This window comes from Strix uralensis, chromosome 19 (assembly GCF_047716275.1).
Source record: "Strix uralensis isolate ZFMK-TIS-50842 chromosome 19, bStrUra1, whole genome shotgun sequence".
NCBI classification, from domain to species: Eukaryota; Metazoa; Chordata; class Aves; order Strigiformes; family Strigidae; genus Strix; species Strix uralensis.
This window is the reverse complement of record NC_133990.1, coordinates 6,094,536-6,109,853: the sequence shown is the minus strand read 5'-3', so window position 1 is coordinate 6,109,853 and position 15,318 is coordinate 6,094,536. Positions and strand designations below refer to the sequence as shown.

Below are 15,318 nucleotides of genomic sequence, written 5' to 3'. Positions count from 1 at the left end.
CTTGGCCACCTGGGCACACTGCTGGCTCATGTTCAGCTGGCTGTCAATCAACACCCCCAGGTCCCTCTCTGACTGGCAGCTCTCCAGCCACTCCTCCCCCAGCCTGTATCGCTGCTGGGGGTTGTTGTGGGGGTTGTGTGTTTTGCTCATCAGTGCCCGATTTACGAGCGATGATTTAGACAATGTGTGAGTTAGAAATCTCATGAATTCAGTGATGGATTTGTGAATTCACGTCCCTTTGCTGGCACTTCCTCAGCCACCTCCCTGCCTGGGGCGTGCAGGAAGCAAAAAGCACCGAGATGTCCCCGAGAGACCGTGACCATCACAGCGGATGCTCCACGGTGTCACAGGAGGTTTTTGGCTCAGGCTGTTTTGCTGAAGTCGTCCAGTCCAGCAGCTTTGGGGAAAGCCCATCCCATCAGCTTTGGGGACTGTCCCCTGCTGTCACATGTCCCGTCCCCAGGGCAGGTTTTGCAGCAGAGACAGGAGACACGGGCACCCGCAATCCGGCCAGGCCGTATCAGGTTGCCATCCTGGCAGAGACAAGACTGGATCCGATTCCAGCTGACCTGAAAATTGGGCTGGGAAAGGCCTGGGAAGGCGTGTGGGAGGGAGCCAATGCTGCTTCCCACGCTCCCAACCCCTCCTCCTCCTCCCAGCCCGTCTCATCGCTGCAGGGCACCGTGGCACCGACCGGCGCGGAGCTGCTGCCGCATCCAGCACCCACGGGTGCGTGCCTGGGCACCCATGGGCACACTGGGTGTGGGTCGGACCAGCTGCAGAGGACCTCACCTGCAGGAGATCTTCGCTCAAAACCTCCGTCTTCTCAGCCCTGCAAGACAAGAAAGAACATAAAGCGTTGGCGAAGGGTCTGGCACACGCGGCTGCACCCTGTGGTACCGGGCACGGCTGAACGTGCTTTTCCATTGGGATGCAGCCAGTGATTTAAGGCTCTCTGGTCCCACCTGCCATCGCCTCATCTCCTAAATAAGCAAAGGATGGAGTATCTTCACGGCTCACTGTAAGAGTGCCATGTCCCGCATCAATTTAGGGTCCTCTCCTGATCTCCCCCTTATTTTTCCATTATCCCCAGCAAAACAGGGATGCTAGATTCCCAGGCGGATGCAGGCAGGGCTGTGCAGGGAGGCGGTGTGTCTACGCACAAAGGCAGCTCCCTGGGCCGTGCGGGGCTCTGGCACACCCTCAGCGCCGCGATTCCAAGGACACAACCCGTCCGCACGACTGAGCCTCTTTGGTCCGACGCAGCCAACTGTATCTGCGGTGGCAGCTGCTGCCCGGGGCTTCGCTGTGACCCTCTCCGCTGCACGTCAGAGCTGGATTTACCGCTCCAGAGCTCGTGTCTTCCGCTGTCTTTGCTAATGAGGAGTGCTGGGGGTGCACAAAGAGACACAACCCCGCTGCAAGACCCTCCTTGGCCACACATGGACCCGCAGCATCCCTGCCCGCGACCCCCCCACAGCCGCTCCTCACCAGATCTGCTCAGGCTTATTTGAATGATCACACTCTGGATCATTTATTCATTTTCTTATGAGTTCTTTACAACTTTATGCATCATCTTTCTTTGAAAAATGACCTCTGTCAAGATGCATTTAGGCAGCATTGTGATTTAGCCAATTAGTCCCTGAAGGTTTGTTAACAAACAACAAAAGCTTGGTGCTCTCATCCTTCTTAAGAAAACACCTTTATTGCCTGAGCCCTGGTTGCTTTCTGCTATCCAAGCTGGTTTCGCAGCTTTGAGAGAGTGAAGTATTGAAAAAGTGGAAATAAGGAATAAGCACCAGCAGAGGAAGGTTCAAAGACTGAGCCTGGCACGGCAGCAGCGCCTGTCAGGGCAGGGCTTGTCCTACGGGCTCATCTGCAAATACACCACATCCAAAGGCTTAAAAAATGTAAATTAACTGCATTAAATCTGGTTTGTGTATGAAAGCTGTCCCAGTGTCCAATTTAAATTGGTTTGAAAAAAAGAAAAAAACCCCCAAATTATTTAATTTTTTTTAAAGAGGAGATTTAAATGAATGCATAATAGTATCTTCTGTATGAAACACAAGCGATGTGCTGGCTGCCTGGGAGCAAGGGCTGCTCACGTTCTCCCCTTCTTCTGCAAATCACCTTCAATGTAATTTATGGACAGGGTTGGAAACGCCGCAGAATTAGCACAAACAGGGAAGAAAGCAGCAAATATCCACCGTCCCCACTTCCCCGCACCCGCTCAGGCTATATTTAGCATCCCAAAGGAGAAGGAGGTGGCAGGGATGCGGGCGAGCATCACGCACCCACGTGCAGGCACCACCAGTGCACACCCCTGCTGCTCGCACAGCACCCCAGAAATCATTTCCAATCTTCAAAAAAAGGCCGGGGAGAAAGAAGTCCTGCCTGTCCTCGCACCACTGGGAAAATGCTCCGCAAAAAGTGACGTTTTTAGTGCGTTTTCTCCTCTTCCAGCTGTGCTGCTGGAGGATTTTGTGCACCCCACAGTCCCATGCTGGCAGGTCTCTCTTCCAGCAGCGACAAACCAACACGTGCTGCACTTTGATGTGCATTCAGGAAGCAGAAAACGACATTTCGAACAGGGTAACAAAAATCTGGCCTTGTTCTGTATATCCTCAGTGTGAGAAACCTCAGTGGCTTTAACAGAGAGCATCCCCCAGCCACAGTGCCGGCACAGACACCCGTGCCAGCCCTGCCACTTCCCAGGATGCTTAAGCAGGTTGGGGAGCCTGCCAGCGATTAATTTGGCTTTAGAAAGGGAGGGGAAAAAAAGCTGCAGCGTTTTATGGATAGGAATAAGCAAAGAGGCTGTTGGAGCCGCTCGACACAGCTGGCCAGGGCTGCGGCAGAGCGATGGGCACGCCGCGGGAGCATGGGTTTCCCCGCCTGGTTTTGGCACCGAGCTGGGATGCTTTCTCCTCCCCTCCAGCTTGCGATGGGGATGGGGGTCTCTGCGTGGCCTCAGAGACACGCTGCAGCCACCGGTGGTGGTGGCACACGCACGTGGCAGGGCTGCGGCGGTGGGAGCCGGGTACCACGTCCTGCCAGCGCCCAGCACCGGCATCCAGAGCTGCTCCCGCGCCTCGTCTGGCAGAACGGGGCCCCAGAAGCCACCACGGGGCGATTTTGCGAAGCCAAAGCAGGAGATAAGTCTCCTGTCTCGGGGCACCTGGACCCTATGGGTGATGCCACCAGCAGCCACGGCAGGAGAGCCCGGCCCCGCGCAGGGGCAGCAACCGGCTGCAGCTCCATCGAATGCAGTTCAGCAGCTGCAAGAGGGACAGATCCTGCTCCTGCACATACGCACAGTCCTGCTGACAACACGGCTCTGACGTCCTGTCACCCCGCCTGAAGCTCCTTATTAATATTCCAGAATGCACCAAAAATATACAAGTAATTCCCCTTGTCTCTGTACTTGCTCCTGCCGGCAGCACTCCAGAACCTGCAAATAATATCCAGGGCAGCGAGAACCAACTCCAAACCCACAGAAAGCCCAGCCCAAGCCGCTCCACGTGGCCATTTTACATGTAAAGACTAAAAAATAACATCATCCCACTCCACTGACATTGCAATTGCATTACAGCTCCGCGCTGCTAATGCCACTGGGAAAAATCCCATTATATCTGTTATGTTTCTAAAGTCTCAGCCTAAAGTTAATACGGTTTTACAGGAGCTTATATGGTTTTATGAGCCATCCTGCGAACCTGTCACAGCCGATGCTCGGCAGCAAACTGGAGGCACACGTCCTGCCTGTCTGTGCTGGAGACCTTCCTGCACGCCCCGGGCTCCCTCCTGCCTGGGGGGTATTTTTTGGGTGCTGAGCCCTTGCCAGCACTCAGAGATGCTCAAGGAGATCCTGGTGTCCCAGTGTGACCTCCCTGGTACTCAGGGATTTCCCCAGGGCACCCAGAGGGGATGGAAAAACTGTCCCGCTGCCTTTTCTGGGGGCGGGATGGCAGCATCTCTCTGAGGACCTTGGCAAAGCATCTTCAGCAGGCTCAGCCCTGAGCATTGCTGCTCAGCCCTTCCTTTTCAACAAACCTTTCTTCTCCCTCCCCATCCCATGCTCCAATCAGCATCCCACTCAAGAATGGGTGTGGGTCCCCGGGCCTCCCCTCTGGCCTTGGTTTCCCATCCCCGGGGAGAACCGCTCACCGGTTCCCCCACGAGTCAGGAGCCCCAGCTCCTGGCTTGCTCTCAAGCGCTTAGTTCAGACCATGTGGGACTCTGGACCCCAAAACACAAAGGTGTTTTGAAAACCGCAGCCCTACAGAAATCCATTAACAGCACCAAGAGGAACCAGTTTGGATGTGACCAACGCTGGAAAGCGTGTCTGGCTCCAGCAGAGATGCTCTCCCTGCTCCAGCCTGGCATCTTGCTCCCATCCAAGGAATCTCCCAGCCCTTCCTGACATGCCCCAGTCCATCCCCAGCATCCTCCAGCCCCTTCTGCCATTCCCCAGCCCCTCCCAGCATCTCCCAGTCCATCTGAGCATCCCCCAGCCCCTCTTGGCACCCACAGTTCCTCCCCAGCACCCCCAGCCCCCCGCCTTGCCCCGTTGCTGCCCCCCTACAAGCAGTCAGAGAGGTAGGGCTCAGCCTCTGCTGTAGCAGTGATGGCGACCCCAGGACCTGCTCCCTGACCGTGCTGCTCCAGCCGTGCTCAGGAGGCAGCCGAGCTCCTGCCAGTACAAATCTGTGTCCCTCCCCAGTCGCCTCTTCTTCCTCGCACCCTGGCAGGGTTCAGGGCCCATCTGTGCTCACCCCATAACCCCGGACCCACTAACGACGCTCAAGGGTCTGACACATGCAGCAGAGCCCTGGGAAGGGGCTGCCCAGTGGTTGGAGCATCCCATGGCCCAACCATCAGAGCAGGCAACTGGTGGCACCAGAAAAAACAGTTTAAGCCAGTATCAGCTTTGGGAAATTCTTTTCACAGGTTCATTTTTACGTGGGTATTTCCATCCTCATGTCTCACAAGGCAGATGCAGCCAGGGCTCCCGTGCTGGGACACGACCTCTCCCAGGGAACTGGAGACGGTGGGTTTTGCTTGATTGCTGTTGATTTTTGCTCATGCAAGGTGGCCTCAGCAAACAACAGCACCCAAATCGGGGTGCAGGGACCCCCCCAGTTTCCCTGGCTGGTCCCTAATCCCCCAAAACTTCATGCCTTGCGAGTTACACACATCCTGCGGGAGCAATCCTTGGAGAGGCAGCAGCTTTCAACGCTTGCTTTCATCTTTCCTTTAGGCAAATAAAAGCCCACTCCTCCCCTTCCCCTCCAGATTTTCACCCAGAGCTGTTTTTCTCAGCACAAATCCAGGCAATCCTCAGCCTCAGTCAGCACCCAGACACCCGCGTCCCTGCAAACAGCTGGGAGAAAAGGGACAATTAATATGGAGAGTTAAAAGCAAACAAGAGGGGAATGCAGCTACGATTTGGTCAGGCGTTCACTTCTGCAAAAACTAATTGCTGCCAGCAGAAATCAACACCAATCACGCCAATTAAGTTGATTTCCAAATAAATACTACATGAGTTTCCAGTGCCTTGACCTGGGGAGCTACAGCAAAGCTGGTGCTTCCCTGGACCATCTCCTGATGCCAGACATCTCCATCTGGCTGGACCCGCCCCGTGTCCCCGCCACCATCCCCCTCTGATGCACCCAAAACAAGGAGCCCCCAGCCTTGGATTTGACCCCGAGCCAGCAAAACTCAAAGCAGCACGGGGATTTCGCAGCACTCTCTCTCTGAATGGGAAAACCATCACGCCCGGCTGGCAGGCAGTGCCTCACGCGGGGACAGGCAGGAGCCAGGATGCATCTCCGGAGGCAGAGCGTGTCCACGATGCCCCAAGGACCCCCTTGCTCACACCTCCTGCCAAAACACCCCTTTCACCCCATCCCTGGCCACCCCCTCGCTACAGTATGCCTGTAAATATTTCATCACTGTTTAATTACTGATGCCAGCCAGTTCCCCTGATTTCTGTTTGCTCCAGCTTAAAAACAGCCTCGTGGCCGAGCGCAGGCAGAGGGAGGCACGAAAACCCAGCCAAGGCCATCCCATGCCGGCAGCGATAACTCCCACGGATGGGTCTGCCCTGCCATCCCATGTGGCCTCGGGGACGGTGCCCGGCTCCATCCCGGTCCTGCCCGCATCTCCCTCCAGTGCCGCAGCACATGCCTGGGGGCTGGCACCCACCAGAAAATTCAAGGTGCCCGAGCCCCCCCAGCTCAGAGGTGAGGTTGGCAAGGTGAGGTTCAACCACGCAACTTGGACAAAGCGCTGAGCATCCATCGCTTGTGCTGGAGGGAGGAGAAAGCCCCTTGGGTCTCATCCAGGCAACCCCTGGAGGTGCTGGGCATCGTGGTCCAGGCTGGCCGCTGGCCCAAGGACCACCCCGTCCCCAGCTTCTGCTGCCGTCTGAGCTCTCCTCGCCACTGCATCCCCGGGGACACGCAGCCCGACGGCTTGTCACCAGCATCCGGCCAAGGCCAAACGGAGCTGCGGAATTTTCCCGGTGCCTTTTTAGCAGGCGAGAAGCGAAACATCAAATATTTATATCCTCAAATCGCTGCTCAAATCCCCCAGGGAAACGACTCTGAGGCACAATATCCAGCCAGACACGGTGAGATGGCCCCGCCAGTGCCTCCTCCAGCGCATCCCGGGCTCATCCTGCCCCGCTAGGTGACCCGCAGTGATGGTCCCCGTGTCCCAAACCTGTGGCTAAGGGCAGCGATGCCCACCCCGCAGGCACGGTGCCAGGGCTTAACCCCAGCAGCTTGACAGCCTTCAGCTAAGCCAAGCTGGAAAAGCGGGGTGAAATGAGCGGGGAAGGCTGGTCCAGCTTTCCTCCATCCTTCTGCCCACTGCTGGGAAAACCAAAGGAATCAAAGCAAAATGGGGGACAGATTTTAAAGGCAGAAAAGCCTCTTTTCCTCATTTCCTGCCCCTCTCCCAGCTGTGAGCTCTCTGCGTTGGCATCCCTTCAGCACGGGGTGCACGGGGGCCTTTGCTCCTTGCTCCCGGCTCATCCCCGGCAGAGGAACCTCTGGGGTCGCATCCTGACCACGCTTGGGTCCTGATTTGAAAATCATGGAGAAGCCCCTGCAAAGCGCAGGGCCCTGAGGCTGCTGGCCGCGGGGATGAAACCTTCAGCCCGCTCCATGAATATTTCAGTTTGTCAGCGCTGCCGCCTTGCGAGAAGGATAAAAATATCCCCAGGGCTGCGGGGATGCTGCCGGCACCATCCGAGGGGCGCGGCGTCGCTTGGCAAAGCCAAAAAGCCCAGGGTGGGGGGTGGTCTGCTGATGGCAAGCCACTGGCACCCCAAAATGCAGACATGGAACCCAGCTATTTAAAGCATGTTGTTCTTCCCCGCAAATCCCATCGGAAAAATCCCAGGTGGTGCTTTTATTCCTCTGTCCTTATTTTGTACAAGCAGAATAAAACGTCCTTATTTCATGCAGAATATTCTTGCTGCACAGAGAATAAACCCTCAGTGTTTAAAGGCTTTATATTTACATGCAGACGTCCTGGTGCTTGGAAAAGCATCTGCCCTGAGAGCCACCAAAGCGATGTCCAGCCCAAAATGCCACCGCTGTCCCCTGGGATGGGGGATACATCTTGGGATGCTCAGAAAAGACCAGGAGGAAAAATCCAACCCCCCTAAGCTGACACCATCCTCCCCGGTGTCCCCCCATCACCTGCCGTGCCGATCGGGAACGCCGCCGCGCCATTCCGCACGCGGCTGCAAGCGCCTGCTTTATTCCCGATGAAAAAAAAAACACATATTGAGCCAATTCTGGAAAATTCACAGGGCTGTTTCAGCCCCCGGAGCGAGTGCTGTGGCACGCTCGGGCCCATCATCCTGTGACCTCAAGGCGAGGGTGAGAGCTCTTGCCGGCTTGGCCACGATGGAAAGGGTAAATGAATAAAAATAAAAAATAAAAGGGTTTTGCAGAGACCATCTTCAAAATGTTTTACAGTCACTTACTGATTTCTCTTTCATTTTTCCACCCCATGGAGATAAATATTATGGCCCCTTACAGACTGGGCGCAGTAATTCTCCCAAAGGTCGGGTATCAAGTGCAGGTCTGGGTGGGGATGAGCATCCCCAGTTCCTTCTATCTAGAGAAATGACCTCAATAAAATGAATAAATAAAATAAAATAAAATAAACGCGCTCAGGAGCATGGTCTGCTCCGGGTGGCCCCGTCACACTCCCAGACCGGGCACCCCAGTGCCGGCGGGTGCTGCTGCTGTCCCCAGGGGGCCCGGGAGTCCCCGCTCGCCCCCAGTGTCCTGCGTGGAGCAGCAAGGGAACACGGCAGCGCCCGGGAGACAGAGCTGGAGGCCGGATTTGGAAAGGTAAGGAAATGTGCTCAGCACCCTCACAGGACCCTGACCCTGATCCTGCCCCTAACCCTGACTCCGACCCTTACCTCATTCCTAACCCTGATTCTGATCCTTATCCTGATCCTAACCTTGACCCTAACGCTAATCCTGACCTTGACACTAACCTTAACCCTGACTAACCCTGCCACTGCTCCTGCTCCTGACCCTAACCCTGACTCTCACCCTAACCTTAACCTTAACCCTGACCCCGATCCTGACCCTAACCTTGACCCTGTTCCTAACATTAACCCTCACCCTGACCCGGCCCAGCCCTCCCCCCGTGCAGGGGAGCCCCGTCCCTTGGCTGCAGCTGGCCACACACACTTCCCCTGCACGAGTGCCAGCTGTGGCCACCTCACAGGGACAGTGGGCTGCTCCTACCTGTCTCCTGCCTGTCCCCTGCTGGGGTACTTCTGGCAGCTCCTGGCAGACCCACAGATGGGGTTGTCCCCAGTCCTCTGGGATGCAGTCCCGGCCCAGCCCCCTGTGTCGGTGGGGGGAGCGCAGCCACCCCCTCAGCAGCGGGGTCTTCTGGGCCAGGTGCTGCTGGGAGGAGTGACGCCAGCTGGGTGCCACTGCTGCCACCGCCACATGCAAACTGTCCCCAACACACCCCATCTCCCCGCCAAGGGACAACTTCCACGTGCAGCGCAGACCCCAGCCCCAGGGCAGCATCTGGCCCGGTGGTCCCCAGCCCTGGATGTGGGGGGCTGGCACTGCAGGGTGATGGTGACCACCGGGGTTTGGTGACGAGCAGGAGGGGACACCCCTCAGACCCCAGAGGGTTACGGTGCACGTACCCTGGCAAGCCTCTCCCAGGGGAGAGAAAACACCAGGTTTCTATTATTATTCCTTATTTCCACTTATTATTCCTTATTGCCATTTATTATTCCTCATTTCCATTAATTATTCCTCATTTCCATGTATTATTCCTTATTTCCTTTTATTATTCCCTATTCCCATCTATTATTCCCTATTTCCATCTATTATTCCCTATTTCCATCTATTATTCCCTGTTTCCAGCTGGCTGGAGAGGGCTGCTCAGGGCTCAGCAGCGGGCAAGAGGGATAAAACATCAGCCCGCACTTGAGACGGGGACCAACAGAGCTGGGCCGAGGAAGAGGATGGTCCCCGAGCTCCCGCTGAGCCCTGCAGAGGCTCCAGCCACCCCATCCCAGCGCTGAGCAAAGAGGGGGCCACGCACCCCCCAGTTAAACCCAGCCTGAAGAGCCTGGCAGCGCAGGCAGCTCTGCAGGCAGCAGACGTGCCGGGGTACCGACGGAGCCCGCCAGCTGCCCGTCACGAGCCGGCGTGGCAGCGAGCCCCTAAGAGGATTAGGGGTTTAGTGTCTCCAAACCCCACCAGTCGGGTGCTGCGGGGAGCCCGGCACGGCCTCGCGCTCCCGGGGGATGCGGGAAGAAGGATGCTCGCCCTGCCAGCGGCACCATTTTGAAGCCAGGCGTGGGTGTGGTGCCTGGCTCACGTCTCCCACGTGGTGGTGGTGGGACCTGGGGACACCCCTTCCCCTGCAGCCCCCCAGCCACGGGTGGGAGACATGTCAAACCTCCTCGGTGCCTCCGGAGAGCAAACCCGGCCCGGCACAAGATGCGAGGAGAAAATCACACGCTCTGTCCCCAAAACAGCCTCTTCCTGCCGCTTCCCCAAGGCAGGCAAGCGCTGGTTTCCCAGCGCTCCTGCACCGCGTTCCCTGTGCCACGTTCCCTGTCCCACGCTCCCTGTGCCACGTTCCCTGTGCCATGTCCCCACACCGCATCCCCGGACTGCGCTCCTGCTCCGTGCTCCCACACCGCCTTCCCGCGCTCTTCCTGCACCACCTTCCCACGTTATGCTCTTGCCGCGCGCTCCTGCACCGTGTTCCCACACCTCGCACCTCTACCGGATTCCCGCGCCGTGCTCCCACACCAGATTCTGGTACCACGCTCCCAGAGCACGTTCCCGCACCATGTTCTTGCGCCACGGTCCTGCCGCCGTGCTCCCGCACCGCCGCACGCTCTTCCTGCACCGCTTGCTCCCGGCCCGTGTTCCCGCACCGTGCTCCTGTACCACGTTCCCACACCAGATTCCCGTGCCACGCTCCCAGACCGCGGCCCCACACCGCATTCTTGCCCTGCGCTCCCGCACCGCCGCCGCAGGATGGGGCCCTGCTGCCAGCCCAGCCCCGTGCCCGTACGCCGGGGCCGTGCGGCAGCACCGCGGCCGAGGCAGGAGCTGTCACCACCGGCCACCTCCGAGGGCCCAGAGCCGGTGGGGTGTCCCCCATCGCCACGGGGGACACAGTGAGGGGGGATGCAGGGTATGCCAGCTGAAGTCCAAGCCCTCAGCTCCGGGAGGGGGTGCTGAGCCCCATGCCCCAGCCGTGCTGGTGCCCCAGCACCGCGCTGAGAAGGAAAAAATAAATAAATCCCCCCCCCCGCCCAGCTGCAAAATCTCCGGGAATTACACAACAGCCACCACTGAACCCTGGGCCCAGCTGGGCATTGGCACACACGGGCATCCCCGTGGGCACGGCACCCCGATGCACCCCCCTGCCTCCCTGCCAGCCGGGGCCACCCATGGGTGCGGGGGGGGAGCAGGCCAGTGGGGCACCCCACAGCATCAGGGCAGGGGTGCCTGGGACAGCGGGTGTCCCTACGGCCCAGCCCTGGGACACGGAGAATGGACAGGGACAGTGGGGCAGGCAGAGTGAGGGCAGGGGCAGGCAGGGAAGTAGTGGCTAAAGGGTGCAGGGCTGGGGCAAGGGGGGCAGCGGGGCAGGGTGCACGCAGGGGGACAAGCAGGGGTTAACAGGCAGGCAGGGTGCAGGCAGGGGCTGCAGGCAGGGGTGGAGGCAGGGAATGAGCACTGGGGCAGTGGGGCAGGTAGGGTGCAGGCACTGGGGCAGGCAGGAAGCAGGCAGGGAGCAGGCTGTGGGGCACAGTGTAAGCAGAGGGGTGGTCAGGGTGCAGGCAGGGAGCACACAGCCAGCAGGAAGGTTGAGGGCTGGGGGCAGGGACAGTGGGGCAGGCAGCTTGAAAGCTGGGGAGCAGGGGCAGTAGGGTGGGCAGAGTGTGGGCAGGAACAGGGGCAACAGGAAGAGGGCAGGGAGCAGGCAGGGTACAGGAAGGGAGCAGGAGCAGTGGGGCTGGCAGGAAGCAGGCAAGTAGGCGGGGAGGGGATGGGCAGGGGCAGTGGGGCAGGCAGGGTGCAGACAAGGTACAGGATCAGGGGCAGTGGGGCAGGCAGGGGAGCAGGGAGCAGGCAGGGGAGCAGGCAAGGTGTGGGATTAGGGGCAGTGGGGCAACCAGGGCTCAGGCAAGGGGGCAGGCAGGGAGCAGGGGCAGTGGGGCAGGTGGGGAGTGGGCACTGTGGAGTGGCAGTGGGGCAGGCAGGACACAAGTGGGGTGCAGGATCGGGGCAGCAGGGCAGGCAGGGAACTGGCAGGATGCAGGCAGAGTGTGGGATGGGGGCAGTGGGGCAGGCAGGGAGCTGGCAGGGGGCAGGGGCAGCAGGGCAGGCAGGGAGGGGGCAGGATGCAGAGGCAGTGGGGCAGGCAGGACACGGGTAGAGCGTGGGGTTGGGGCTGTGGGGCAGGCAGGGTGCAGGGGCAGAGGGGCAGGCAGGGTGCAGGCAGAGTGTGGGATGGGGGCAGTGGGGCAGGCAGGGAGCTGGCAGGGAGCTGGCAGGGGGGCAGGTAGGGAGCGGGCAGGACGCAGGCAGGGTTCTGGATCGGGGCGGTGGGGCAGGCAGGGTGCGGACTCGGGGCGGTGGGGCGGGCAGGGCGCGGGCAGGGCCCGCCGCATCCCTACCTGCCCACGGTCTGGTTGGCGAGCTGGCGCATGCGGTTGAATTGCTTCTTCATGGTGGCGGCGGCGCGGGCGCCCCTTACGCGGGCAGCGCGGGCAGCGCGGGCGGGCAGCGGGGGGCCGCGGGCCGCCCCTCCCGCATCCTCGCCCGGCGCACAGCCAGGCCGGGCCGAGCCGAGCCGGGCCGAGCCGACCGGGCCCGCCGCCCCCTGCGCGGCTCCGCGCCTCCGCCTGCGCGGGCCCCGCCGCGCTCCGCGCCCCCCGCTCCGCTCCGCACCGCCCCGCACCGCCCCCGGCCGCGGCGGCGATGGGAAATGTAGTCCGGGGTCGCCCGCCCCGGCGGGCTCTGCCGGGCAGGGGGGGGCCTTGGAGCGGGCCTGGCCCCGGGCATCCCCCCGGCATCCCTTGGCATCCCCCCGGCATCCCTTGGCATGGCCCCCGCATCCCCCCCCGCATCCCCCAGCATCCCTCTGGCGTGCCCCAGCATCACCTGCCATCCCTTAGCATCCCTTGACATGACCTCAGCATCCCTCCAGCATCCCCCCAGCATCTGCCCCCCAGCATCTCCCCAGCATCCCCCCCAGCATCCCCCAGCATCTGCCCCCCAGCATCCCCCCCAGAATCTCCCCAGTATCCCCCAGCATCCTCCCAGCATCACCCCAGCATCCCCTCCCAGCATCCCCCCCCAGCATCCCCACTCCCCACCCCAGAATCCCCCATCTCTGCTCTCCAGAGCCCCGGGGATTTGGGGTTCTCGGGGCGGTGGCAGGTTTAAACATCCCGCTGCTGCGCATCCCTGGGCAGCGCCGGGTGGGCCGGAGCAGAAGCCCGCCCGCAGCCCCCGGGCAGGGCAGCAGGAGCCGGTCCCAGCCGGGACAGGGCTGGGGTGGCCGGGGGACCTCGCTGCCTGGCTGCTCTGTGCCGCCCGGGCTCTGCGGACCCGGGGGGAGAAGGTGTGGTGATGCTCACCCCCCTACCATCACCCCAGCTGCCTGCCCAGGGCCTGCCCGGCACTGAGCCCCAGGGCTGCTCTGCCCACGCTGGCACCACTCCCAGTTTGAAGGACACTTGATTGATTTAACTGCTCTGTAGCTTCTTGGTGTAGAATCAAAAAATCTACAGCACCGATCCCTGTGATGACATGAAACCAGCTTAGGAAAATCCCCGGTGACGCTCTCTGAAGGCACCCGCATCCTCCCCAGCCCAGTCTCTGCGTCCTGCATCTGGATCCGACCCCCAGAGACACACTCGGAGGGCAGAGCTGCCCCCCAGCTGCAGGGCAGCAGAGCACTCAGGCAGCCCCCGCCCCGGGCTGCCATCCCTGCTTTGAAGCCCCGTCACCCCCAGACCTTTTCCATATGTCCATGTTTCACTCTGCTAAAACAGGGTCAGGAAACCGGCGCTCACTGTTGGATCCTGCAAAGCATCTGCTCCATCGCAGCCCCGCAGCTTTTAGCCTCAGTCTTCCTATCTGTAAAATGGGACTAGAAAGGTGTTGCCAGGATTTTTTCAGCCTCTTTTAGGACCAACAGGATTTTCTGGTAATCAGCAGTTCCCATGAGCTTCTAGGCATACTGTCAATCATCCCCTAAAATAAGACGATGGGATGCTGCAGCTGCTATTTCGGTCGGTCCAAACAACCCCCCAAAATAGCATTTCTCCTGCCAGCTCCAGGGTGATGCTCAGTGCAGGCAGGGCGCACTGCCCGCCGGGCGCACGGAGGGGTGCTGATGCACGCCGGGCATGCGGGTGCTCGTGGAGAACAATTCCTAAAAAAAAAAAATTATCAAGCCCCAGCCGTGCTCCTTCCAGCTCTCTGAAAACCCAGAGAAAATAATAAACCAATGCTCGTCTAATGGAAAAAGCCAAGAAATTTTGCATTAAAGGAGAGCAAAAGCTGCCCTGGGTGGACCATGCTGGGGGTAGCGCTTGTTTGCTCCCCAGGTTGTGCTGTGCCGAGAGCAGCCCCTCTCCTCCCCCTCTGCTCCGGGCCATCTGAGGACATTCCAAGGCTTTTTTCGTTTTTACATTATTTGTAAAATAATGGTCCTTCCTCCCTGTTACCATTTTCTTGCAAAACCCACGCCCGCTCCCTGTGCCCGTGGCAGCACCACACCACACTGCCCCGGTCTCGGGGTTTGGGCAGCTGCCTGCGCTGCCTCTCTCGCAAGCTCCTCGAGGCAGGCAGCTCCCAGGGATGTTTTACTGGGGGTCTAACACACAGGGCTTACAAAATCAGGCTGTGTCTGGGCAAACCCATAATAACCCCTCCGGAGCTGTTTGGGGAAGAGCGAGGATGCTCTCAGTTAATATTAAGCACCCAGGAGTGATGATGGGGATCTTAAGTGACTGAAACCCCCCTGAGACTGCCCGGAGGTGGCAAAGCGAGAGTAATATCGATGGGAACAGCATCGCTCGCAGTAGCTCCAGGCTTGAGCTCAAACCCAGCCTGAGTTCGTGTCCCCGCTTTTCCCAGCCCTACAACACAGCTCCTTCCCCCGCACTGCACCCGCTGCGGGGCTGCCCTGGGCTGCCCCAGGAGGTGAAGCCCCAACCCAGTGTCTCCCAGTCCACGGGAGTTTGCAGCACCTCAGAGATGAGTTTTGGGTCTGTCAACCCCTGTGCCCAGGTAGGTCACGCAGGGACCCCCCAGTGCAGGAGGGCAAGGACTGATGGGTCAACATCCCAGTTTTGGGGCTCACGGGTGACTCTGGTGGGGGGTCTGGGCTGCTACTGGGGGGTCTTTGTGCTGGGGAGCCCTGGGACCGACAGCGAGGAGGATGCTCCAAAGCTCCCGCATGCATCTGTCACTAAATTTAGCCGTTGCCACACGAGGGCTGAGATCAGGCACCACAGGCTGGCTGTGATGGAGGGGAAGGCGGCCGAGCTCCCCGCCCGGGCTGGGACACACCAGCAGCAATCCCGGCAGCAGCTCCAGCTCCGCTCAGCTGCTCCTGAGCCCAGCGGGATGGGGGTGAGGGACCGGGGCTCTCAAAACCTCTGATGGTGCCCCAGCGTGGTGGGGTCTTCCCCCTGCGACTGTGCCCATGGGAGCAGGGCGGGGGGCTGCACCCATGGGTGCCTTTCCTCCCTCTGCTGCTGCGATGCTCTCAGTG

At 60.0% G+C, this 15,318-nt stretch overlaps 1 protein-coding gene across 3 annotated transcripts in view; it reads right to left on the bottom strand.

Annotated features, from left to right (window-relative positions):
• The window catches only part of ARHGAP44 (Rho GTPase activating protein 44), a 31,375-nt gene extending 19,003 nt beyond the window's left edge, over positions 1-12,372 (bottom strand). Inside the window, exons 1-2 of one of the 3 annotated variants that reach the window (XM_074889290.1) lie at positions 12,206-12,372; positions 793-832 (exon numbers count right to left, since the gene is read on the bottom strand). In XM_074889290.1, the coding sequence (XP_074745391.1) occupies positions 793-832; positions 12,206-12,258 (93 nt within the window). In that variant the 5' untranslated portion in view covers positions 12,259-12,372. Of the gene's footprint in view, positions 1-792; positions 833-5,963; positions 7,001-12,205 lie in introns of those variants that run through there. The other 2 variants (XM_074889288.1, XM_074889289.1) reach the window with 2 other exon arrangements.
• Positions 12,373-15,318: the final 2,946 nt, after the last annotated feature.